Source organism: Bradysia coprophila, unplaced genomic scaffold (genome assembly GCF_014529535.1).
Source record: "Bradysia coprophila strain Holo2 unplaced genomic scaffold, BU_Bcop_v1 contig_232, whole genome shotgun sequence".
Taxonomy (NCBI): domain Eukaryota; kingdom Metazoa; phylum Arthropoda; class Insecta; order Diptera; family Sciaridae; genus Bradysia; species Bradysia coprophila.
Window position 1 is genome coordinate 7581404 of NW_023503493.1, and position 20216 is coordinate 7601619.

The window sequence follows — 20216 nt, forward strand, 5'->3', positions numbered from 1 at the left end:
TGGTGTGTCACCCGCGTATCTGTATCTTATTTCAGATTGAAACAGGTTTTGTCGTTACGTTAGTTGTAATCCGTATTGCTTACGTTCCGAGCTTTAGCTTAAATGGATTTTTTTCTAGTTCCATTTACATTAGAAAAAAACAGATGTGAATATATGTGTCACAATTCCGTGATTACACAGACGTCGTGACCAACTTTCATTTTATGAACCTAAGACTTGTTTTACAAGCTATAAGCTCCACATAAACGTGACAAAAATATGAATGTTCGATGATAAGATAAAACCCGATTGTAACAGTCTTTCAACACGAAGTTTAAAAAAAAAATCCGCACACAAACTCCGACATGGAACCAAAAACGTTACTGCCTGCCGTATTATTACTTCTGATAAATGTCATCGGCAACGAATCTTACAAAATACTTGGAATATTTCACACATGCTCGAAGTCTCACTACATTGTCGGTGGAGCGTTGATGAAAGGATTGGCTGAGAAAGGACATGATGTCACGGTCATTACTCCATTTCCTCATAGTGAACCAATAAAAAATTTCCATGAAGTTCCAGTAACTGGAATAGAACAACTATTTGAGGGTAGGTTTGGCTACAAAACAATTTACTGGACGGAAAGACGAATATAATTTTTTCTATAGAATCCCTTCCCGAGAACGTGCTCGTGGACATGGGCAATAGAAGTACAATAGAGACGCTTAATATAATTTTGAGTGCGGGTCTGATGATGACCAATTACACATTGAACCACGAAGTTTTCCAAAAATTTCTTCATACCAAAGATATTCACTTTGATGTAGTCGTAATGGAAGTATTTCTGAATGAAGCCTTCCTTGGCATCGGACACTATTTCAACGCACCAGTCATTGGATTCTCAGCATTCGGCGCAAGTAAGTCTACGAATAATATGGTTGGAACACCTACTCCAATGTCCTATATTCCACATATTGCATTCGCTGACCTCGAGTCGTTCCTACAACGGGTGATCAATGTACTGGGATATATCGGTGAGGAAATTATCATGAATTGGTTTTATATGCCGGAACAGGAGAAGATCTACAACGCAATATTTCCGGATCCGAAACCGAAACTCGAAGAACTACAGAAGAATGTGTCACTGGTACTGCTAAACAATCACTTCAGTTTAAGTTTTCCTCGGCCGTACGTACCGAATATGATTGAAGTCGGTGGACTACAAATTAATCGCACGCCGAAACCGCTTCCATCAGATTTGCAAACACTTATGGACGAAGCCATTCATGGGGTCATCTATTTCTCGCTGGGATCAAACATTAAATCGAAACACATTCCCGCCGACCAACAGATCGAAATTTTAAATGTTTTCCGGAAACTGAAGCAAACAGTGCTGTGGAAATGGGACGGACAGGTGGCAGATAAGCCCGATAATGTTCATGTGAGCGATTGGTACCCTCAGGACGATCTGTTAGCCCATCCCAATATGAAATTGTTTATAACGCATGGAGGTTTGCTGAGTCTTACGGAGGCCATTTACCATGCAGTACCGGTGATTGGCATTCCAATTTTTGCCGATCAGCCTCTCAATGTGGCTAGGGCCGAAACATTGGGATATGGAAAATCTATTCAACTGAACGACTTAAATGAAAAAATTCTCTCGTCTGCAATAGTGGAGCTTCTTACCAACGACAAGTAAGATAACCTTTGCATGTACTCATTCGAGATAATAGTGATTGCACTTTCTTGCAAGATTCAACGTGACGAGAGGAAAATAAGACTTTATTTTGTCTAGGTACGCAAGAAAAATGAAATCTATCTCGGAAATTTATCGTGATCAGCCGATGACACCACTAGAAACTGCCATTTACTGGACAGAATACGTAGCTCGTCATAGGGGAGCGCCTCATCTGCGTTCAGCAGGTTTGGACCTATCATTTTTTGCCTATCACAGCCTAGACGTATTCGCTACAGTATTGGCCGCTGTTTATTTCACGTGGCGATTGATAAAATTCGTCTTTTGCAGAATAACTGCGAACGGATTGAAGAAAAATGATAAAAATGTTGTGAACAAGAAGAAAGTTAGGTAATTCGGTTGGTTTATTTAACGTTGTGATTAAAGAGTTGATGTTGCTATTGTGTCTTCCATACTTTACATGGCTATCTTTACGCTGACGTGATTTGACCAGCCTTTCTTCAGTTTTGAAATCAAATTTCAGCCCAAACTGACGACGATTGAAAACTAATTTTTGACATTGGAATGTAGATCTGGGCGTGACTGCCACAAGTCGTGATTTTATGTGCGTGTAAGACTTCGTGTATCTAGGCAATGCGAAACGTGACATGAAATAAACTCGAGACGGTGCACACTGTGCACTGATAAAATAGAAATATAAACTGCAACACAGTCGTCACTGAAATTTGAAATACATGGGACACAGTTCGCAACATGGACCCAAAAACGTTACTGCCCGTCGTATTATTTGTTCTGGTCAATGTCATCCGTACCGAATCTTACAAAATACTTGGAATTTTTCACACATCTTCGAGGTCTCATTACATTGCTGGAGGAGCATTGATGAAGGGACTCTCTGAGAAAGGCCATGATGTAACCGTCATTAGTCCATTTCCTCAAAGTGAACCATTAAAAAATTTCCACGACATTCCCATAATTGGAATGGAAAAACTTGTTGAGGGTAGGTTGGACTTAGTCAAAATTTAATTTACGAGACGCAGTAAAGTGAATATGTTTGAATAGAACTGGTCCCAAGAAGCAAGCTCATCGAGACGGACAATATGGGCTTAGTAGAAAAATTACATTTATTTTCAACAATGGGTCTGAGCATGACAAACTACACATTGAATCATGTTCTCCAGCATTTTCCTCGTACCAATGACATTCACTTCGATGTAATTGTAATGGAAGTATTTATGAATGAAGCCTTCCTTGGCATCGGACATTATTTCAACGCACCGGTGATTGGTTTCTTATCGTTTACCAACACTAAAGCGTCGAATGATATGGTCGGAACTCCCAGTCCGATATCCTACATCCCGCATCTCTTTGTCAAATTCGATGATAAGATGACGTTCTCACAACGAGTTATGAATATGCTAGCTTATGTCTGCGAGGAGCTTTTTGTGAATTGGTATTACATGCTAGATCAAGTGAAGATTTACGACGCAATATTTCCCGATCCAAAACCGAGACTCGACGAACTACTGAAAAATGTTTCACTGGTGCTGCTCAACAATCACTTCAGTTTAAGTTTTCCTCGGCCGTACGTACCGAATATGATTGAAGTCGGTGGATTACAAATTAATCGAACGCCGAAACAACTTCCGCCGGATCTGCAAAAAATTCTAGATGATGCCGTCCATGGGGTCATCTATTTTTCGCTTGGGACCATCGTCAAAGCTAAACATATTTCCGCCAATACACAAAAGGAAATTTTGAATGTTTTCCGGAGACTGAAGCAAACAGTTTTGTGGAAATGGGATGAGGCGTTAACAGATGGAAAACCTAATAATGTTTATGTCAGCGCATGGTATCCTCAAGACGATCTTCTGGCTCATCCCAATGTGAAGTTGTTCATCACCCATGGCGGTTTGTTGAGTCTTACAGAGACCATTTATCATGCGGTACCAATCATTGGTATACCATTTTTTGCTGATCAGCAAGTCAATATGGCTAGGGCTGAAAGGTTAGGATACGCCAAAACTATTTTACCGAAGGAATTAGGTCGGGAGAGCCTTTCAGCAGCAATAAAGGAGGTACTTACGAACGACAAGTAAGAAACTTTGAGATAGAAACGATTTACCAAGAAAGAAAGACGGAACGGTATGATAGACTAATCAACTTTTGCATTCAGATACGCACATCAAATAAAAATTATGTCCGAACGGTACCGTGATCAACCTATGACACCTTTAGATACTGCCATTTACTGGACAGAATACGTAGTTCGCCACAGGGGAGCGCAACATTTACGTTCAGCTGGTTTGGATCTAACATTTTTCGCTTATCACAGTCTCGACGTATTCGCTGCCTTATTGGCTGCAGTTTTAGCTATTTCTTTTGTGTTTTGGAGGCTCGTCAGATGGAGCGGTTGTAGAATAGTTTCTAAAATTGTCAACAAGAGAAAGGTTGATTGATAAAATCAATTCTCTTATGTATATACACCTATACACCTATACACCCAAGCTGTCACAGACGGCAAGCATATTAACAGTTTTACTATCTGATCTATTACTTCATTTTATCGAAGATTTTCAAAGATTGATTTCAGAAATCTTTTACTTCATTTGTTTTAAACATGTTTTTTGCTATATAAGACCTAATAATTCAGACCTTGTCGTTTATTACTGCTGTCTTCGTCGATAACAGATGACGGCCGTTTGTAACAGGTTTGTTGAAGAAGAATGTACGTATTATGTCTGCAAACTTCATAGGAAGAAGGACTATCGCATAATGTAATAGAAAAAGTTTATCGCTTTCCAGATAATTTCTGAGACCTTAAATTCATCATCCTGTTCCAGAAATTGCGAAACAAAAATCCTGTTATCATACGGTTAGACCTTTCCACTGTTGATATGACCTGGCAATATGTTGTGCTCACCAGTCACCATGACTTTCACTTTCTATTCCTAAGACTTATCTGATATAATGCTCTCGTATCTTTAATATTTAAACTATCTCACAACACTGTGACTAATCGAGTAAAGCTTTTGTGGAATGATAAGATAAAACATTCCAAGGCTGTATACTTTATGATTCTCGTCGTCTTGATGATGTGGTGAATTTTTTGTATATGTAAAGTCATCAGAAGTGGTGTGTTCCCGCGTACCTAATAAAATGGCGGTCTGCGTGACCTCCCCAAAGTATACAGCCTTGAAAACATTCGACCAATTTTCATTTACAGAAACAGAGTGGCGCAAGTTCTTGTGTATACTTCTAAAATATCTGATGTCGTTGTAGGTGGCACGTTCTGCGCTTAATCGGCTTATACGAAAAAATTGTAAAAATAAAAATCTAAGTCTAAATTCACAGTCGTCCGTTTTGCCTCCGTATAGCTCTCCGTTTACGTGACGTTTTCATGACACTTGGAAAATAAGCAATACAAATTCAAACGTCACCTATTTTCAAAACGGAGAGTTCAACGGAATCAACGGAGTGAAAACGGAGAACTGTGAGGCCACAAGCAAAGTTCTATGGTTGACACTTATAAATAACTGCACATGTTTCTGTCTGTGGTAAGATTTTGAATCGTTCAGAATTTAATAAGTGGAACAAATAAATTGTTCCTTTTAGCCTCTAGTTGAAAGTATTCAGGCTGGTCTGATATATTTGTCGAATGCATATTCTCGTAGCTTATTCTGTTCTGTGACATTTCATTCACTTAAAACAGACGGAAATTGTTTAAAATACTGTTATTACTGTTACAGCCGATTTTATTGAATATTTTCAAATCGTATCAACATTTTCAAACTTTTTCAAGCCTAGTTGGTAGATGCAAGGTAAATATAGTGAGGAGGTAATGCCATTCAGACGCGCGGCCTAGCACATTAGTTCGATGCCAAAGACATCTTTTTTTTAAATGGTTGACTACGATTTACTTGTATTTCACAAAAATATTTTCGCTATCTCACAACAGATGGTCCGACATTCTATTCCCTTTTTTGCTTTCAACGAAGTGATGAGATGGCGTTTGTATCGAACTTTCGTGCCACCGCACATCGGATTCGGTTATATATGGCATTACCTCCTCACTATATTTACCTTGGGTAGATGTAGGCTGTGACAGATGTGGCAAAACTATTGGCAACTCTAACCAGATGCTGCTGCAGTAGTAGTGGTTGTTGTTGTTGTAGTAGTTGTGGTGGTGGTGGTGGTTGTGGTAGTAGTAGTGGTTGTTGTTGTGCTTGTGGTTGTCAATAAAAGCCACCACCAACAAGGAGCTGGTGCAGCCTCGGCATCAGCTACTGGAGATGCTGAGTACTAAAAAATGTAATGGAAGATGTGACAAACTGGTTTTGTCATTAGGGATCTCAACTATTTTACCGCAGCAAAGAGCGCAACCAAAAGGAAGGTGAAAAGTACTGGCTTCATCATTTCGACAAAAGGGTAGTTTTTCCTAGGATCGTTTACTACAAATGTATCGATACAACAAACTGATGCCGATAAGAGCTTTTCCAAACCTATTTATAGTAAGAAATTCCTCAGAATTTCGTATTCAAAATTTAAAATTTCTATTTGTCATAAAAAGTGCAAGTTCATCATTCAGACAGTTCTTTGATGGTAAAATATTCGGAACAATAAGACTAATAAATTCAAAATCCAACTATTTACTTTTATGATTTGAATAAATTCGTCATCGAATTGAGAAACAAATATTTTGACAAAATGCCTTGCGCACTTTCAATGAAATTACACTATTCTGCATGACGAAGTGGTTATAATTTTACCATTAAGAAGTGAATCAGTAAAAAAAAACATTAAAACCCTTTAAAATCTTCATCCTTGTGACGTAACTACTTAACTATATTTAATCAGATATCGTTAGGGGTTACGATTTCGGCGTGTAAAACAAAAAATGAATTAGAGACGTTTGTTGCGAAGTGAATTGTAAAGAGCTATTCTTTTCGAAATCACCAAGGCGAAACTTTGACGTATTTCGTTTTGGCTAGATTTATAGGCTTGGTCCATATATGCCGAAACTGACACTAGAATTTTTCTAAGAACTGCCAAACAAATATAATTAAATCAAGGGGCCTCCTCGTCGCAGTAGTCCAAAATTCTGATAGATATAATAGAATTTATCACATACGCGCGGTGTTCGGATGTCAAAATTACTTAACTTGAAGAATAATTCAATGTTGGCAAATTTATTGAGCTGCAATATTGTACAGGGGAAAAAAGATTGCTTACAATGGCGAAACCAGTAAAAAACCATCTTTTCAACAACTAATTTTACTATTTTACAAGACTTTTATCATCCACTCTTTTTTTCCCGCTGTCCCAAGCATTCATGCTAGATTGCCTCTTTGAATTACAATTGAGATTTTCTGTAAGTAATTCGTGGAACGCGATTGGCCAGTGGATGATCGTACCAACGATCCTAATTTTTACATAAAAGTGTTTGTTACAAAGATTCAAATACAATAAATGATTCTCTTTTAAACGAATGCAATATCATTTTACTAATATACAATGGTTATGCTATAATCTCTCCGCTTTTTCAGCAATCGATCGAGCTTTCCTTGAAGATTCATTGGCGTATGATGGTGCTAATGTCACATCCCAAAGAAAAGATTTTCCATGACTCCAAGGAATTACACATTATCTTTTTTGTCACTTTGTTAACTTCATCCCTATTATTATCCCAGATACTAACAGACCAACAGCAATCCTTGCGGCGTTGTTATCTAACAACTAACCCAGTTGACTCGATGGGGATGGGACTATCCACTTTATGGATTCTTTGGTTCACGAATAGTCTTGCGCGAGTAACGGGTTCACTAGAATCCAACATGTGTTCCACTCATGTTTATAAAGGAACGATGAATAAAGACGATTAAAAAAAAACATCAAACTTACTCATAATCCTCGGAAGAACCCAATTCTTTTGTACCTTTATCTGTTCATCATTCTTTGGAATAAAGTCTTGAGCAATTTTCTCCCTTAATCCTAAAATGAATCATCATCAACTTCCCGAACAATTCATTCAACAAATCAGATGACGAATACACTGAATAAACAGATTTTAACATTGTAAAGGTCAATTTATTTTGCTACTTTTATTGTAATTTCATTCAATCCACAAAAGTGCGCAATCCAAAATTGGCGTCAAAACATTTGTTTTTCAAATTTTTAACGAATTTATTCAAATCGTCAATGTAAACAGTTGGATTGCGAATTTATTAGTCTGATTGTACAGAATATTTTACCATCAAAGAACTGTCTGAATGATGAGGTTGCACTTTTTGATACATGAGATATACGAATTGTAAATTTTGAATACGAAAATTTTGCGGAATTTCTTACTATAAATAGGTTCGGAAAAGCTCTCATCGGCATCAGTTAGTTGTATCGATACATTTGTAGTAAACGATCCTAGCAAGAACTACCCTTTTGTCAGAATGATGAGGCCAGTACTTTTTACCTTCCTTTTGGTTGCCCTCTTTGCTGCGGTAAAATAGTTAAGATCCCTCATGACAAAACCAGTTGGTCACATTTTCCGTTGCATTTTTTAGTACTCCGCATCTCCAGTAGCTGATGCCGAGGCTGCACCAGCTCCTTGTTGGTGGTGGCTTTTATTGACAACCACAAGCACAACAACAACTACTACTACTACCACAACCACCACCACCACCACAACTACTACAACAACAACAACCACTACCACTGCAGCAGCATCAGGTTAGTGCTGCCACTAAGTTTGAAAAGTGGACATCTGCCACAGCTACATCTACCAACAAGGCTTGGAAATGTTGATAAGATTTGAAAATATTCAATAAAATCGTCTGTAACAGTAATGACAGTATTTTAAACAATTTCTGTGAGATTCCAACCCTTTTTTACTTTCAACCACTTGCTCATGTAAAATCACTCTCTAAATTATTTGTAAATCTACTACATCAAAGTATACTTTTGAATTGAAAGTAATCTAGAAGACTATGACTTCGCCTATAAATACGATGTAATTCAGGAAATAAACTCATTCAAAAACGAATAATCAAAGTGTTCACATCTTGGTATAAGTAGAGCATTGGGTAGAAGTAAGAGTCTGGCGCTTGAGGGCGGGAACAATAGTCCCACCAGACATAGTCTTTGAGGTTCGTGTTCGACCGGTAAGGAACATAGTCTTTGAGGTTCGTGTTCGACCTGTAAGGAACATAGTCTTTGAGGTTCATGTTCGACCTGTAAGGAACATAGATTCTGAGGTTTGTGTTTGCCCTGTAAGAAACACTGGTAGAGGAAACCGTTCATACTTTTACGAAGAGGTGAATTTCCCTGAACGTAACAATTTCCGTCTGTTATGGTTCAACTGATGTAATCGTTTTAAGTGAATGAAATGTAACAGAACTAAAAAAATTAGGTACGAAAAGATGCAATCAAAAAATATAACAGATCAGCTTGAAACCTTCCAATAAAAGCATAAAAGTACACGGTGCGCTTGAATTGGACTTCATTAAGATTGAGATGTAACTCAATTTTTTTCTTTATTATTGTTCCTCGTGTTAAACAGAATCTTTTAAGCAAAAAAAAGTGGGTCATAGACGGTGGCGGTGAGTAAGAGCACTTCGAATTATAGGTCAGGTGTTTCCTATATATTGAAACCGGAAATAGTTTCTTATGTTGATATTGTTCAATATTCCGAAGGTACAAAACTTTATTTTACCTGGAAAACACACTAATTCCAGGAGTGGTGTTATCTAATACGCAGAAAAAATCAAGTTCAAACGAATACACCAGAACAAACAAACATAGCATAATTGCACTTCTTTTCCCCATGTATCGCGTGAAGCGAAAGTGGAGATGAAATGCTGTTTCGACCTCCGGATACAGTAGCGGTCAGAAGTTAGCGTCTAACCATCTTCGGTCGTTTCCACTGGTCCGTTACACGAGACAGCAGTAAATTTTCTGATTGAACTAGTAATTTGAAAATTTACAATAAAAGTTCGATGGAAATTTCGAAACTTAGTGAGAAGCTACTATTAAAATGTACCCACAAAACGTTTATCACCTTACGCATATTTGGGCAATAAATAAATCGCCCAAAACCACTTACAGTGGAGGTGTGACGCAAGTCCTGTTATCCACTTACAAAAGAACTGATATCGGTGTAGGTGACGCTTACAGATTCGACACGCAAAAGGTATGCGTCACAAATGGCAGCTGATGAGGAAAGTACGCGAAAGGCTTATCAACAAAAATCATACCAGAAAAATTTTAGGAAGAAAATTATAATAAAAAATTTCCTTGTTAGCTTCGACTATTTGTAGTCTGTTCTAACTTTTACTTGACCGTGATAGTAAATTACTTGAGCATTGGCTTTACTAGATTTTTCGGTCCATCATTGGTGGCAAGAATTAAACACAAATTCTTGAGACGTTTCGCATCTTTATTGATACATCATCAGTCGTGTGGGCTATCTGTACAATATCAAAAACAATTTACTTTAGCTAATTACAATATCACAAACTAGTTTCTCAAACACTTACTATCTAATCCTCACAGTTTTGCATCGTCCACAAACTGATACAAATCTTTTCACATCCAGTGAGTAAACATAAACATAAAAAAATTGACAATTACCGAACTACTTCGAAGAGCTGGACAGTCAAAGTTAATTATCTCGTTACATGGATGGAGCTATCACCTCTTTAATTAAGCTCTTATACATCGAGCTAATGTTTTCCGTGTCTCTTCTAAAATTCATAGACGTATTGGTCATAATGTGGAGAGACTCAAGCACCTTACGTTTCGCATAGTTATGTTCAACTTCCAATATTGAAATATTCTCCGTGTCTGGTACATGACCGGCTTCATAAAAATGGTGCACCAAGGCTGTTGAACTTTCCAATTCCCCATCCTGGTTAAACTTTTTTATATCTTCAACGTGTTCATCAGTCCTCACATATGCCTTTCGTCCCGTTTGACCAATGTAATTCAGATCACATTTGGCTCTTCTGCCATCACCTAGGCAAGGCATGTTGTAGACTACATCGTACATTTCCAATATCGGTGTCTTTTGTTTCAGTTTGGTGAAAGTCGATCTATTCTTCAGAGTCGGTTTGTAGCCCACTTTCACGTCAACATTTCCTCTGCAGAGAATTTTTCCTATGTTCTGGGAACAAGACTGATTGAATTGCAGACCTTTGTAACGTATCTTGCTTTTGGTCGAACTGTTATTCTGTGAGTTGTTGTTTACGGTAGATTGACTGTTGACCGTTGTATTTTGCCTTTGTTTCAACCAGTAAAACATTTTAAGTCTCTTATTGATCAGCATTATTGGGTAACCATTTTCACCGAGAATTCTTTTTGCTAAGTTGATATTTTTCGAGTGGAATTTCTTTGAACTCAGTCCTAACAGTCGCTTTATCAGGTTGTCGATTACATTGAGCTTGTGGGTTAACGGGTGGTTGGACCAACAGTTCAGTATCCTGCTGGAGGACGTTGGTTTAGAATACCAGTCGAAATCGATACATTGGTTTTCACCACGAATCAACAGCACGTCCAAGAACGGTAAGACTTCATTCGTTTCTTCAACGACAGTGAATTGGATTTTGTGGTGGATTGAATTAAAAACGTCCTTCGTGTACCCTATCATAGACGTGGGGATTATCAAAAACAAATCGTCGACATACTTCACGCATTCTTTCAGATGATAGTTTAGCTTCAATATCGCTTGGTCCAAGACATATTCCATCACTAAATCAGCTAAAATTGGACTCAATGGCAGACCCATCGGCAATCCATCTATCTGTTTGTACAGTATTGCAGTATTCCTGACGAAAATACTGAAAATACTGATCCAAGTTTTGAAATTTAATATCTTGGCCAAATTTTAACCTTATGAGGCGTGTGATAGCTCGTTGAACTCGTATGGACGCCCAGATTACGAATAAAATACTTTGGGGGTAGTAGGAGCAAAGGGGGAAAAGTCAAAAAGTTCGTGTATATATTGTTCCTCAGTCCTGCGGAAAATTTTTTTTGTCAAATTTTTCAGTGTGAACGGATTTGCGTCACGGCCCTTCACTAACGTAGGGCCATGATCAATCAATCAAAAATAAATGGTTCCTCACCCTCGCGGTGCGCTTGAATTGAACTTAAGAAAGAATGAGTAAGTAAGTTCAATTCAAGCGCACCGTGAGGAACCATTTATTTGTTACAACTACCGCAACGTTTTTCAGACGGTATCCCATCGAAGAAACGATAAGCCATTTTTTGTAAGCAAATCTTTCCTATTCTAAAAATGTATCGGAATAAATAAGTAAAATTATTTATTTTGGACACAGATCAAGGCTCAACTTTGAAAACAATTCATTGCGGAAAACTGCCGAGCTCACAAATTTTCACACTGTGTCACTCTAGTTACTGGCATTTTTGATACCTAGTAACCTAGTCTTCCTCTCTGCGATTATCTGATTGACTTGAGATATATCTTAATCTTCCCTTCGACCCAAACATTGTATTTGGGAGGATTATGGGCGCATGTTACCATAATGCATAATGCAAATCCAACTGAAAGAAAAGCATACTCTTACTCATAACATTAACAATATAGAATGTGTCATAACAGTTGCTCTATGGTGTAACGTAGCATATTATATTTAGTCGATAAGGGAGTTGTCCAATGGAAACGTTTACCGAGCAGGTTGGGCAAATCGAGTGATTGGAGATTGTTGGGGGCATCTAAAAAATAGGTTCTAGAAGACGAGACAAAAGTTTTGGCCGCACTCGGCTCCGCCTCCACTCTTTAAAGTTCTATTGCAGAGGTGTCTTTGTCGAGTGATTTTTCCGGCTGTGGGCTGTATGGCAAGCAGGATACCTTATGACAGCTTAAATGCAAGGTAAAAGTCCAAAGTTTATTTTGAATGAATGATATGTTGGCAAAGTGTAGTGTATCACTAACGCAGACTATAAATTTGGGAGGGAAATTTTGCACGGAGTTGACGTCGATACATATCACAAAAGTGCTATTATTGCTACTTATAAATTACTGCACATATTTCTATGTGTGGAAATCCACTCAGCTGGTCCATCTGATCATTTTATGGAATTTAATAAATGGTACAAATAAATTGTTCATTTTAGCCTTTAGTTAAAAGTTTTCAGGCTGATCGGGTATATTTGTCGAATGCATATTTTCGTATTGCTGTTCTGTGACATTTCTTTCACTTAAAACTATTACAGCCGAACAGACATGCACTGACGAGTGGTTCAGTTTAGGAACGAATCGAAATTTCACTTCAATTATGATTCGCTAGACTTTTTCGTGTGCGAATCGGTATAGTGTTCGATGATGATGATGATGATCATGACGTATTTAATTTTCTCACAGATCGAAACAATTGTCGAAATGTCTTACTTAGACAGAAATGTTTTTAAATACTGTTACAGCCGATTTTATTGAATATTTTCAAATCGTATCAACATTTTCAAACTTTTTCAAGGCTTGTTGGTAGATGTAGGCTGTGACAGATGCCCACGTTGCAAACCTAGTGGCAACTCTAACCAGATGCTGCTGCAGTAGTAGTGGTTGTTGTTGTTGTAGTAGTTGTGGTGGTTGTGGTAGTTGTGGTAGTAGTAGTAGTTGTTGTTGTGCTTGTGGTTGTCAATAAAAGCCACCACCAACAAGGAGCTGGTGCAGCCTCGGCATCAGCTACTGGAGATGCGGAGTACTAAAAAATGCAACGGAAAATGTGACCAACTGGTTTTGTCATTAGGGATCTCAACTATTTTACCGCAGCAAAGAGCGCAACCAAAAGGAAGGTGAAAAGTACTGGCTTCATCATTCTGACAAAAGGGTAGTTCTTCCTAGGATCGTTTACAACAAATGTATCGATACAACCAACTGATGCCGATGAGAGCTTTTCCGAACCTATTTATAGTAAGAAATTCCGCAAAATTTTCGTATTCAAAATTTACAATTCGTATATCTCATGTATCAAAAAGTGCAACCTCATCATTCAGACAGTTCTTTGATGGTAAAATATTCGGAACAATAAGACTGATAAATTCGAAATCCAACTGTTTACATTTACGATTTGAATAAATTCGTTAAAAATTTGAAAAACAAATGTTTTGACGCGAATTTTAGATTGCGCACTTTGTGGATTCAACGAAATTACACTAAAAATAGCTAAATAAATTGACCTGTACAATGTTAAAAACTATTTATTCAAAGTATTCGTCATCTGATTTGTCAAATGAATTGTTCGGGAAGGTCAACATTCAAATAATTGATGATGCTATTTTAGGATTAAATGAGGAAATTCCTCAAGATTGTATTCCAAAGAATATCGGATGAACGGTGCAAAAGAATTGGGATCTTCCGAAGATTGTGAGCAAGCTGGACTCTAGTGAACCCGTTACTCGTGCAAGACTAATAGTGAACCAAAGAAGTGGATGCAGGTACTCCTATCGAGTCTAACTAACTGAGTTGGTTAGTAGATAACAACGCCGCAAGGATTGCTGTTGGTATCTGTGGTAGTATAGTCGAAAAAAAAACGGTTTGCATGGTCTATTATGTATTAAGAAAATAAGGATAATATGAAGACGTGATGAAGTTAGCAAAGTGATCCCTCATACAATTTCGTCGGTCGGCTTCCAAACATTTTACAGCCGACAGGTGTATTTTGGGATGACGAAAAAGAGGATATGACTTTAATTTCTTGGAGTCATATCTTTTCTTTGGGATGTTACATTAGAACCATCATCCGCTAATGAATTTTCAGGGAAAGCACGATCGATTGCTGAAAAAGCGGAGCCATTATACACGTTTTAAAGAGAATCATTTGGTCAAGCCTATTGCACTTCAATCTTTGGTAACGTGGGCCCGTGACAAAAACGCTTATGTAAAATTAGGATCGTTGTTACGATCATTCACTGGCCACTCGCGTTCCACGGATTACTTGCTACGGAAAATCTCTAATTCAAAGAGGCAATCTTGGGGCGATGGGATGATAAGAAGTCTTGTAATATTAGTTGTCGAAAAGATCATTTTTTACTGGTTTCGCCATTGTAAGCAGTCTTTTTTTCCCTTTATGATTTATTCAAATATTCGCACAAAATTTGATTTTTGCACTTTTTAAAAGAGCGATAGTCAATTCTTGTGGAAACTCCCCCATCCACAACTTCATTGAAGCATTACGATGGAATTATATCCCAATGACAACCGTTCCCTTTTCTGAGAGCATCGATTACCAAAGAAATTGTTTGTTGACTTTTGACCACTAACGCACTCCAAGAACAGGCAAAGGAAGAGTTTCTATTAGCTCTCATTTGGCTCCTTATTGTGTATACAACACCCGTAACGCAGTGACACTATGGGAGAATGGAGTTTAGAAACTAACGGTAAAATCTATTACAATTTAGTACTTTTCTTTATAAAAAGACTGCTGTCACCGAACTATTTTTTCATGAACAAACTTTACTGCTATGACGTTTCATGGAAATGAATCAATGTGAAGTTGTTACACAAAAAAATAGTCCAGTGTGAGATTGAAGTACTATAAAAAAATGTGGCGCCTCTACAGGCCAACCGACTAGGCGAATACCAACATATAAAACTGAATTTAAATATATTTCTCTTCGGTAAAGTGATTGTGCAATTTACGGTAGAGCAAGCGAACTCTAACTAGCTCGGTATATAATAGTAGATTATTCGCCTCTGTCCACATGTTTATTTAGACACTTACGGAGTTATTGCATGAGGCGAAGACGACATTTGCACAGAGGTGAATAAGCTACTTTATCTACCGACGGCGAAATAATAGCACTTTTCCACTGCTATTATTTCACCTAGGTAGATAAAACTATTTATCTCCTGCAAGCTGATATTTCATACATTACGCGTTTCTGCATATAAACACAAACACATACATAACCACAGCCTATACGATTGGATAATTCACACATAACCCACCTAGGGTAAATTTACTTTCCATCTACATATTTGAAAAAAAAAAATCGCCGAACGGCGGAAGCGAACACGGGACCAGCAGCATATCAACCAAACATGCTGACCACTACGCCAACAAATCACATAACGCGATGCAATTGGTGTCGGTAGTGGTTCGTTAGTCACTTCTACATCGATCAAATAATCAGAGTAGTCGGAATGATGTGATTTGAACGAAATGTTGAGGTGTGTGTGAGTAAGTAAATAAAGGATTCTCTGTATGATGTTTTTTTTGTTGTGAATGCGTTTTAAAACAACATGCTTAATTAATTAATTTTAAATTCAAATTTTTGTGGTTATTTCGCTAATGTATGAAATATCAGCTTGCAGGAGATAAAACATTGTTCTACCTTGGTGTATATTTCTCGAATCACTTCTTATGTACAATTGTATATACACTCGCTGGCGCTCGTTATATACAATTGTACATACGAAGTTATTCTCGAAATATACACCAAGGTAGAAAATGTACTATTGTTTGGCAGTTCTTAGAAAAATTCTAGTGTCACTTTCGGCGTCTATGAACCAAGCCTATAAATCTATCCAAAACGAAATACGTCAAAGTTTCGCTTTGGTCATTTCAAAAAGAATAGGTTTTTAAGGGTTTTAAATTTTTTTTTCTGATTCACCTCTTAATGATAAAATTATAATAAACCACTTCGTCATGCAGAATATCGCTATTTTTAGTGTAATTTCATTGAAAGTGCGCAAGGCATTTCGTCAAAATATTTGTTTCTCAATTCGATGACGAATTTATTCAAATCGTAAAAGTAAATAGTTGGATTTTGAATTTATTAGTCTTATTGTTCCGAATATTTTACCATCAAAGAACTGTCTGAATGATGAACTTGCACTTTTTATGACAAATAGAAATTGTAAATTTTGAATACGAAATTTTGCGGAATTTCTTACTATAAATAGGTTCGGAAAAGCTCTTATCGGCATCAGTTTGTTGTATCGATACATTTGAAGTAAACGATCCTAGAAAGAACTATCCCTTTGTCAGAATGATGAAGCCAGTACTTTTTACCTTCCTTTTGGTTGCCCTCTTTGCTGCGGTAAAATAGTTAAGATCCCTCATGACAAAACCAGTTGGTCACATTTTCCGTTACATTTTTTAGTACTCCGCATCTCCAGTAGCTGATGCCGAGGCTGCGCCAGCTCCTTGTTGGTGGTGGCTTTTATTGACAACCACAAGCACAACAACAACAACTACTACTACCACAACCACCACCACCACCACAACTACTACTACAACAACAACCACTACCACTGCAGCAGCATCAGGTTAGTGCTGCCACTAAGTTTGCAAAGTGGACATCTGTCACAGCTACATCTACCAACAAGGCTTGGAAATGTTGATTCGATTTGAAAATATTCAATAAAATCGGCTGTAACAGTAATAGCAGTATTTTAAACAATTTCCGTCTGTTATCGTTCTACTGTAATAGGTTGTGTTTCTATAGCTCACCAAGCATCAAACTGGGGGACGACGTAACTTCAGTAACAACTTTTGTTCGGAGAATATGTGGCTTGAAACTTTTTATAAGCAAAATACCATTATTCTTCATACAAAGTTCACTTTTTATAGTGAATGGAACGATGGAAAGTAGGACGTGATCTATTACATTTCGACAAAAACTAATACTGCGTGACATGATCTATCGTTTTAAGTTAATGAAATGTCATAGAACTAAACTAGGTACGAAAAGCATACATGAATGAGAGATGAGAGACACATACGATATGTCGAAGAAAAACGTGGGCTGCAGATCCGTTCGATCCGTTCGTAACAATTTTTACTTCTTACTAGCTCAAAATCAGTGTTACCAACTATTTCACATACAACCAAAAGATGCACTCATAATAGTATATTACTTCCGAGGTTCCAAGTTGTGTATTTGATAAGTGGGGTGTAAAGGCCCAACCCGAAGGGGAGGGCTGTATTCCCCACTTATAAAATACACAACTTGGAACCTCGTAAGTATAATGCTTTACGTGATTAGGCAATGTAAATGAAAATGAAACATGCCGTAACACGTAAAATATAATAGATCAGCTTGAAACCTTTCAATTAAAACATAAAGTGATCCATTTATTTGTTACAACTACTGCAACGTTTGTCAGACGGTATCCCATCGAAGAAATGATAAGCCATCTTTTGTAAGCTTTCCTATTCTAAAAATGTATCGGAATAAATAAGTAAAAGAGCAAAATTATTTATTTTGGACACAGATCAAGGCTCAACTTTGAAAACAATTCATTGCGGAAAACTGCCGAACTCACAAATTTTCACACTGTGTCACTCTAGTTACTGGCGTTTTTGATACCTAGTCTTCCTCTCTGCGATTATCTGATTGACTTGAGATATATCTCACTCTTCCCTTCGACCCAAACATTATATCTGGGAGGATCATGGGCGCATGTTACCATAGCGCCCATAATGCAAAGCCAATTAAAAGAAAAGAATATATCAAATTTTTGTGTCGTAGACTGCGCAATCATGTCCACAGGCACACCACGAACCATTTACTACTCTTACTCATATGCACTCTAATGGTCCTTTTCCAACGGGTAATATTAAAAATATCGAATGTGTCTTAACAGTTGCGTTACAAGCGCTATGGTGTAGCGTATGAATGAATGAATGAAATGTTGGCAAAGTGGAGTGTATCAAACGCATAGCTGGCACCGGGACTGTGACAGCTCTTTGTTAAAATGTCGAACACAATTTTCGAAGTAATACTTCACGTGAAGTTAGCTGATGTTCGGAATATCAAAATGTCAAGTTGTCAATTAAATCAAAAATTTATTTTGTTGTGCTATCGGCCGAAATTAGATACTGACCATGAAACTTTGAAAGAACGAGATAATTTGTGGACAGTAATTAAAATCTTTGCCAAATTTTGAGAAAACTGTGTGATAAAAATAAAACAACCGTCGGTCGTCAAAAAACAAAATGAAAAAATGTAATCAGAAATAGTGAAACCACTTGGAAACTAAAGCCTACAAACTATTGCTAATAATAAAGGAATCGGACAAAAGACATCCAAATTTGATTCAGTTGTATTCAACATCAACTCTCTAACGAATTGCTTTGAGATGGCTTCTAATTCGAATGAAAAGAAAACTGTGTGAAACATGTTGTGGTTTCTGCACTTTAAGGATGGACTCGATGATCATACTTAACTCACCTGAATCAGCGACATCAGCGATTACTAAACAGACGTTATGTCGCAGGTTTGACATCTTATTATACCTCTTTACGGGAACGTGTAATTTATATATTCAAATTTCTGTGACCTTCATGTATTGATGACCGAGCCAGTGTAAAAGTAAAAGTCTCAAAACTCGAAATACGTGGTCTCATGGTCTAAAAATACATGGAGCTTGATACCGTGTGACTACGTATTTCGATCTTTTGAGACTTTCATCTTCACCAAGACGAGAGAGAATTGCCAGATAATATTATCAGTGGAATATTCTTGCTTCAATTACAGACTTCGAAGTTGTATTACTGCCTAATCGTCAATACATTGTTGATACACCAAATCATGAAACTAATTCGACCACATCAGTTCAAATGACACCGATGATACCGAATGGCCAGACGTGGTGGTCAATGGCAACGCCACACATTTTCAGAATAAGTTCGTCGATTATCAGGATTTATCTTTTGAATCGAATCGAACCTTTTTGCATCATATAATTTGCTATAAAAGGGCTCGTACGCCAGTGCTCATCATTTAATTTTGCAGTAGCTACCGTCCGGAAAGGTTCTGTAGAACAGATTCGATATTTTCTTTGCATTTAGTCTTTCAAACAGCGGATTAAGTTCTTCAATTCAATTTTTATTTCCAATTAACCGAATAATAATCGAATCATTTCTACAATTTTGGTTTAATTGTTTTTTATCCGGTTCGATTAGTTCTAAGTTTAGTTTAGTGCAATGTAATTAACATGTTAAAGTTGTATTGGCTGATCACGAATTAAACTTATCGGTGTACTTCCCGATTCCACGTTTCTTAATTCGGTGCTCAAAAGCAAGCTTTTGAATGGCATTGGGCATTGCGGGCAAGGTGTCAATCTTTCCTGATAATATTTGGTTAATGTTGTTGCAGAATGAAAGTAGAGCTTGATCAACTGCAAAGTTCTTAACTTTTCGGACAATCACATCGACATGATCAAAACACCCAATGACATGAACATCCAATCCTTCCACACTACTGAGAAGTTTCTTCTTAATTGAATCTTGCGAGCAAATGTCGACAATAGTTTTGCTTAAATGCTTAAGCAACTTTTCTACACTCATCAGTGCAGCATCTTGGTCCATTAAGTCAATATTCTCCTTACAATCGTTGCATGTCAGTGTTTTCAATACTTTCTGGCAGATCCTGCTGCCGTCATTTGAAGTACGTGTCAGTTGGTCCAGATCAACATTAGTGTTCAGAAACTGAGAATTTAAACTGTCGTCAGCTTCGTTCATAACATCTGAAGAACCGATTTCATTTTCGCCTTCCGGATCGAAGTATATAAGTGAATCAA

General features: G+C 37.4%; 1 protein-coding gene and 4 long non-coding RNA genes across 6 annotated transcripts; 3 read left to right on the forward strand and 2 right to left on the reverse strand.

Annotated features, from left to right (window-relative positions):
* The first annotated feature begins 303 nt into the window (after positions 1 to 303).
* Positions 304 to 4166, forward strand: LOC119075743 (UDP-glycosyltransferase UGT4-like). Of its 2 annotated transcripts, XM_037182286.1 has the most exons (4): positions 304 to 591; positions 651 to 1403; positions 3497 to 3773; positions 3855 to 4166. In XM_037182286.1, the coding sequence occupies exons 1-4, from the start codon at positions 345 to 347 to the stop codon at positions 4135 to 4137; spliced, it is 1560 nt and encodes a 519-aa protein (XP_037038181.1). In that variant the 5' UTR covers positions 304 to 344; the 3' UTR covers positions 4138 to 4166. The 2 variants fall into 2 exon arrangements, with proteins under 2 accessions (XP_037038181.1, XP_037038180.1); XM_037182285.1 differs by lacking the exons at positions 3497 to 3773; positions 3855 to 4166 and adding an exon at positions 1778 to 2118 and having other exon boundaries at positions 336 to 591; positions 651 to 1677.
* A 1689-nt stretch (positions 4167 to 5855) lies between these two features.
* Positions 5856 to 17265, reverse strand: LOC119075748. The gene is made up of 4 exons (XR_005087452.1): positions 17254 to 17265; positions 7319 to 7325; positions 6044 to 6180; positions 5856 to 5980 (listed from the first exon to the last, which is right to left on the reverse strand). It is a non-coding gene; the product is annotated as an uncharacterized LOC119075748 (long non-coding RNA).
* LOC119075746 lies at positions 8094 to 8466 on the forward strand. Its single transcript, XR_005087450.1, has 2 exons — positions 8094 to 8172; positions 8236 to 8466. It is a non-coding gene; the product is annotated as an uncharacterized LOC119075746 (long non-coding RNA).
* On the reverse strand, positions 9996 to 11221 carry LOC119075749. The gene is made up of 2 exons (XR_005087453.1): positions 10207 to 11221; positions 9996 to 10137 (listed from the first exon to the last, which is right to left on the reverse strand). It is a non-coding gene; the product is annotated as an uncharacterized LOC119075749 (long non-coding RNA).
* LOC119075747 lies at positions 16681 to 17074 on the forward strand. The gene is made up of 2 exons (XR_005087451.1): positions 16681 to 16729; positions 16793 to 17074. It is a non-coding gene; the product is annotated as an uncharacterized LOC119075747 (long non-coding RNA).
* Positions 17266 to 20216: the final 2951 nt, after the last annotated feature.

Bases quoted from the DNA above. Each gene is read 5' to 3' on its own strand.
- LOC119075743 (XM_037182285.1), top strand. From the start codon at position 345: ATGGAACCAAAAACGTTACTGCCTGCCGTATTATTACTTCTGATAAAT. The intron at 592-650 runs GTAGGTTTGGCT...TTTTTTCTATAG, and splicing joins AATAGAACAACTATTTGAGG to AATCCCTTCCCGAGAACGTG. The intron at 1,678-1,777 runs GTAAGATAACCT...TATTTTGTCTAG, and splicing joins GAGCTTCTTACCAACGACAA to GTACGCAAGAAAAATGAAAT.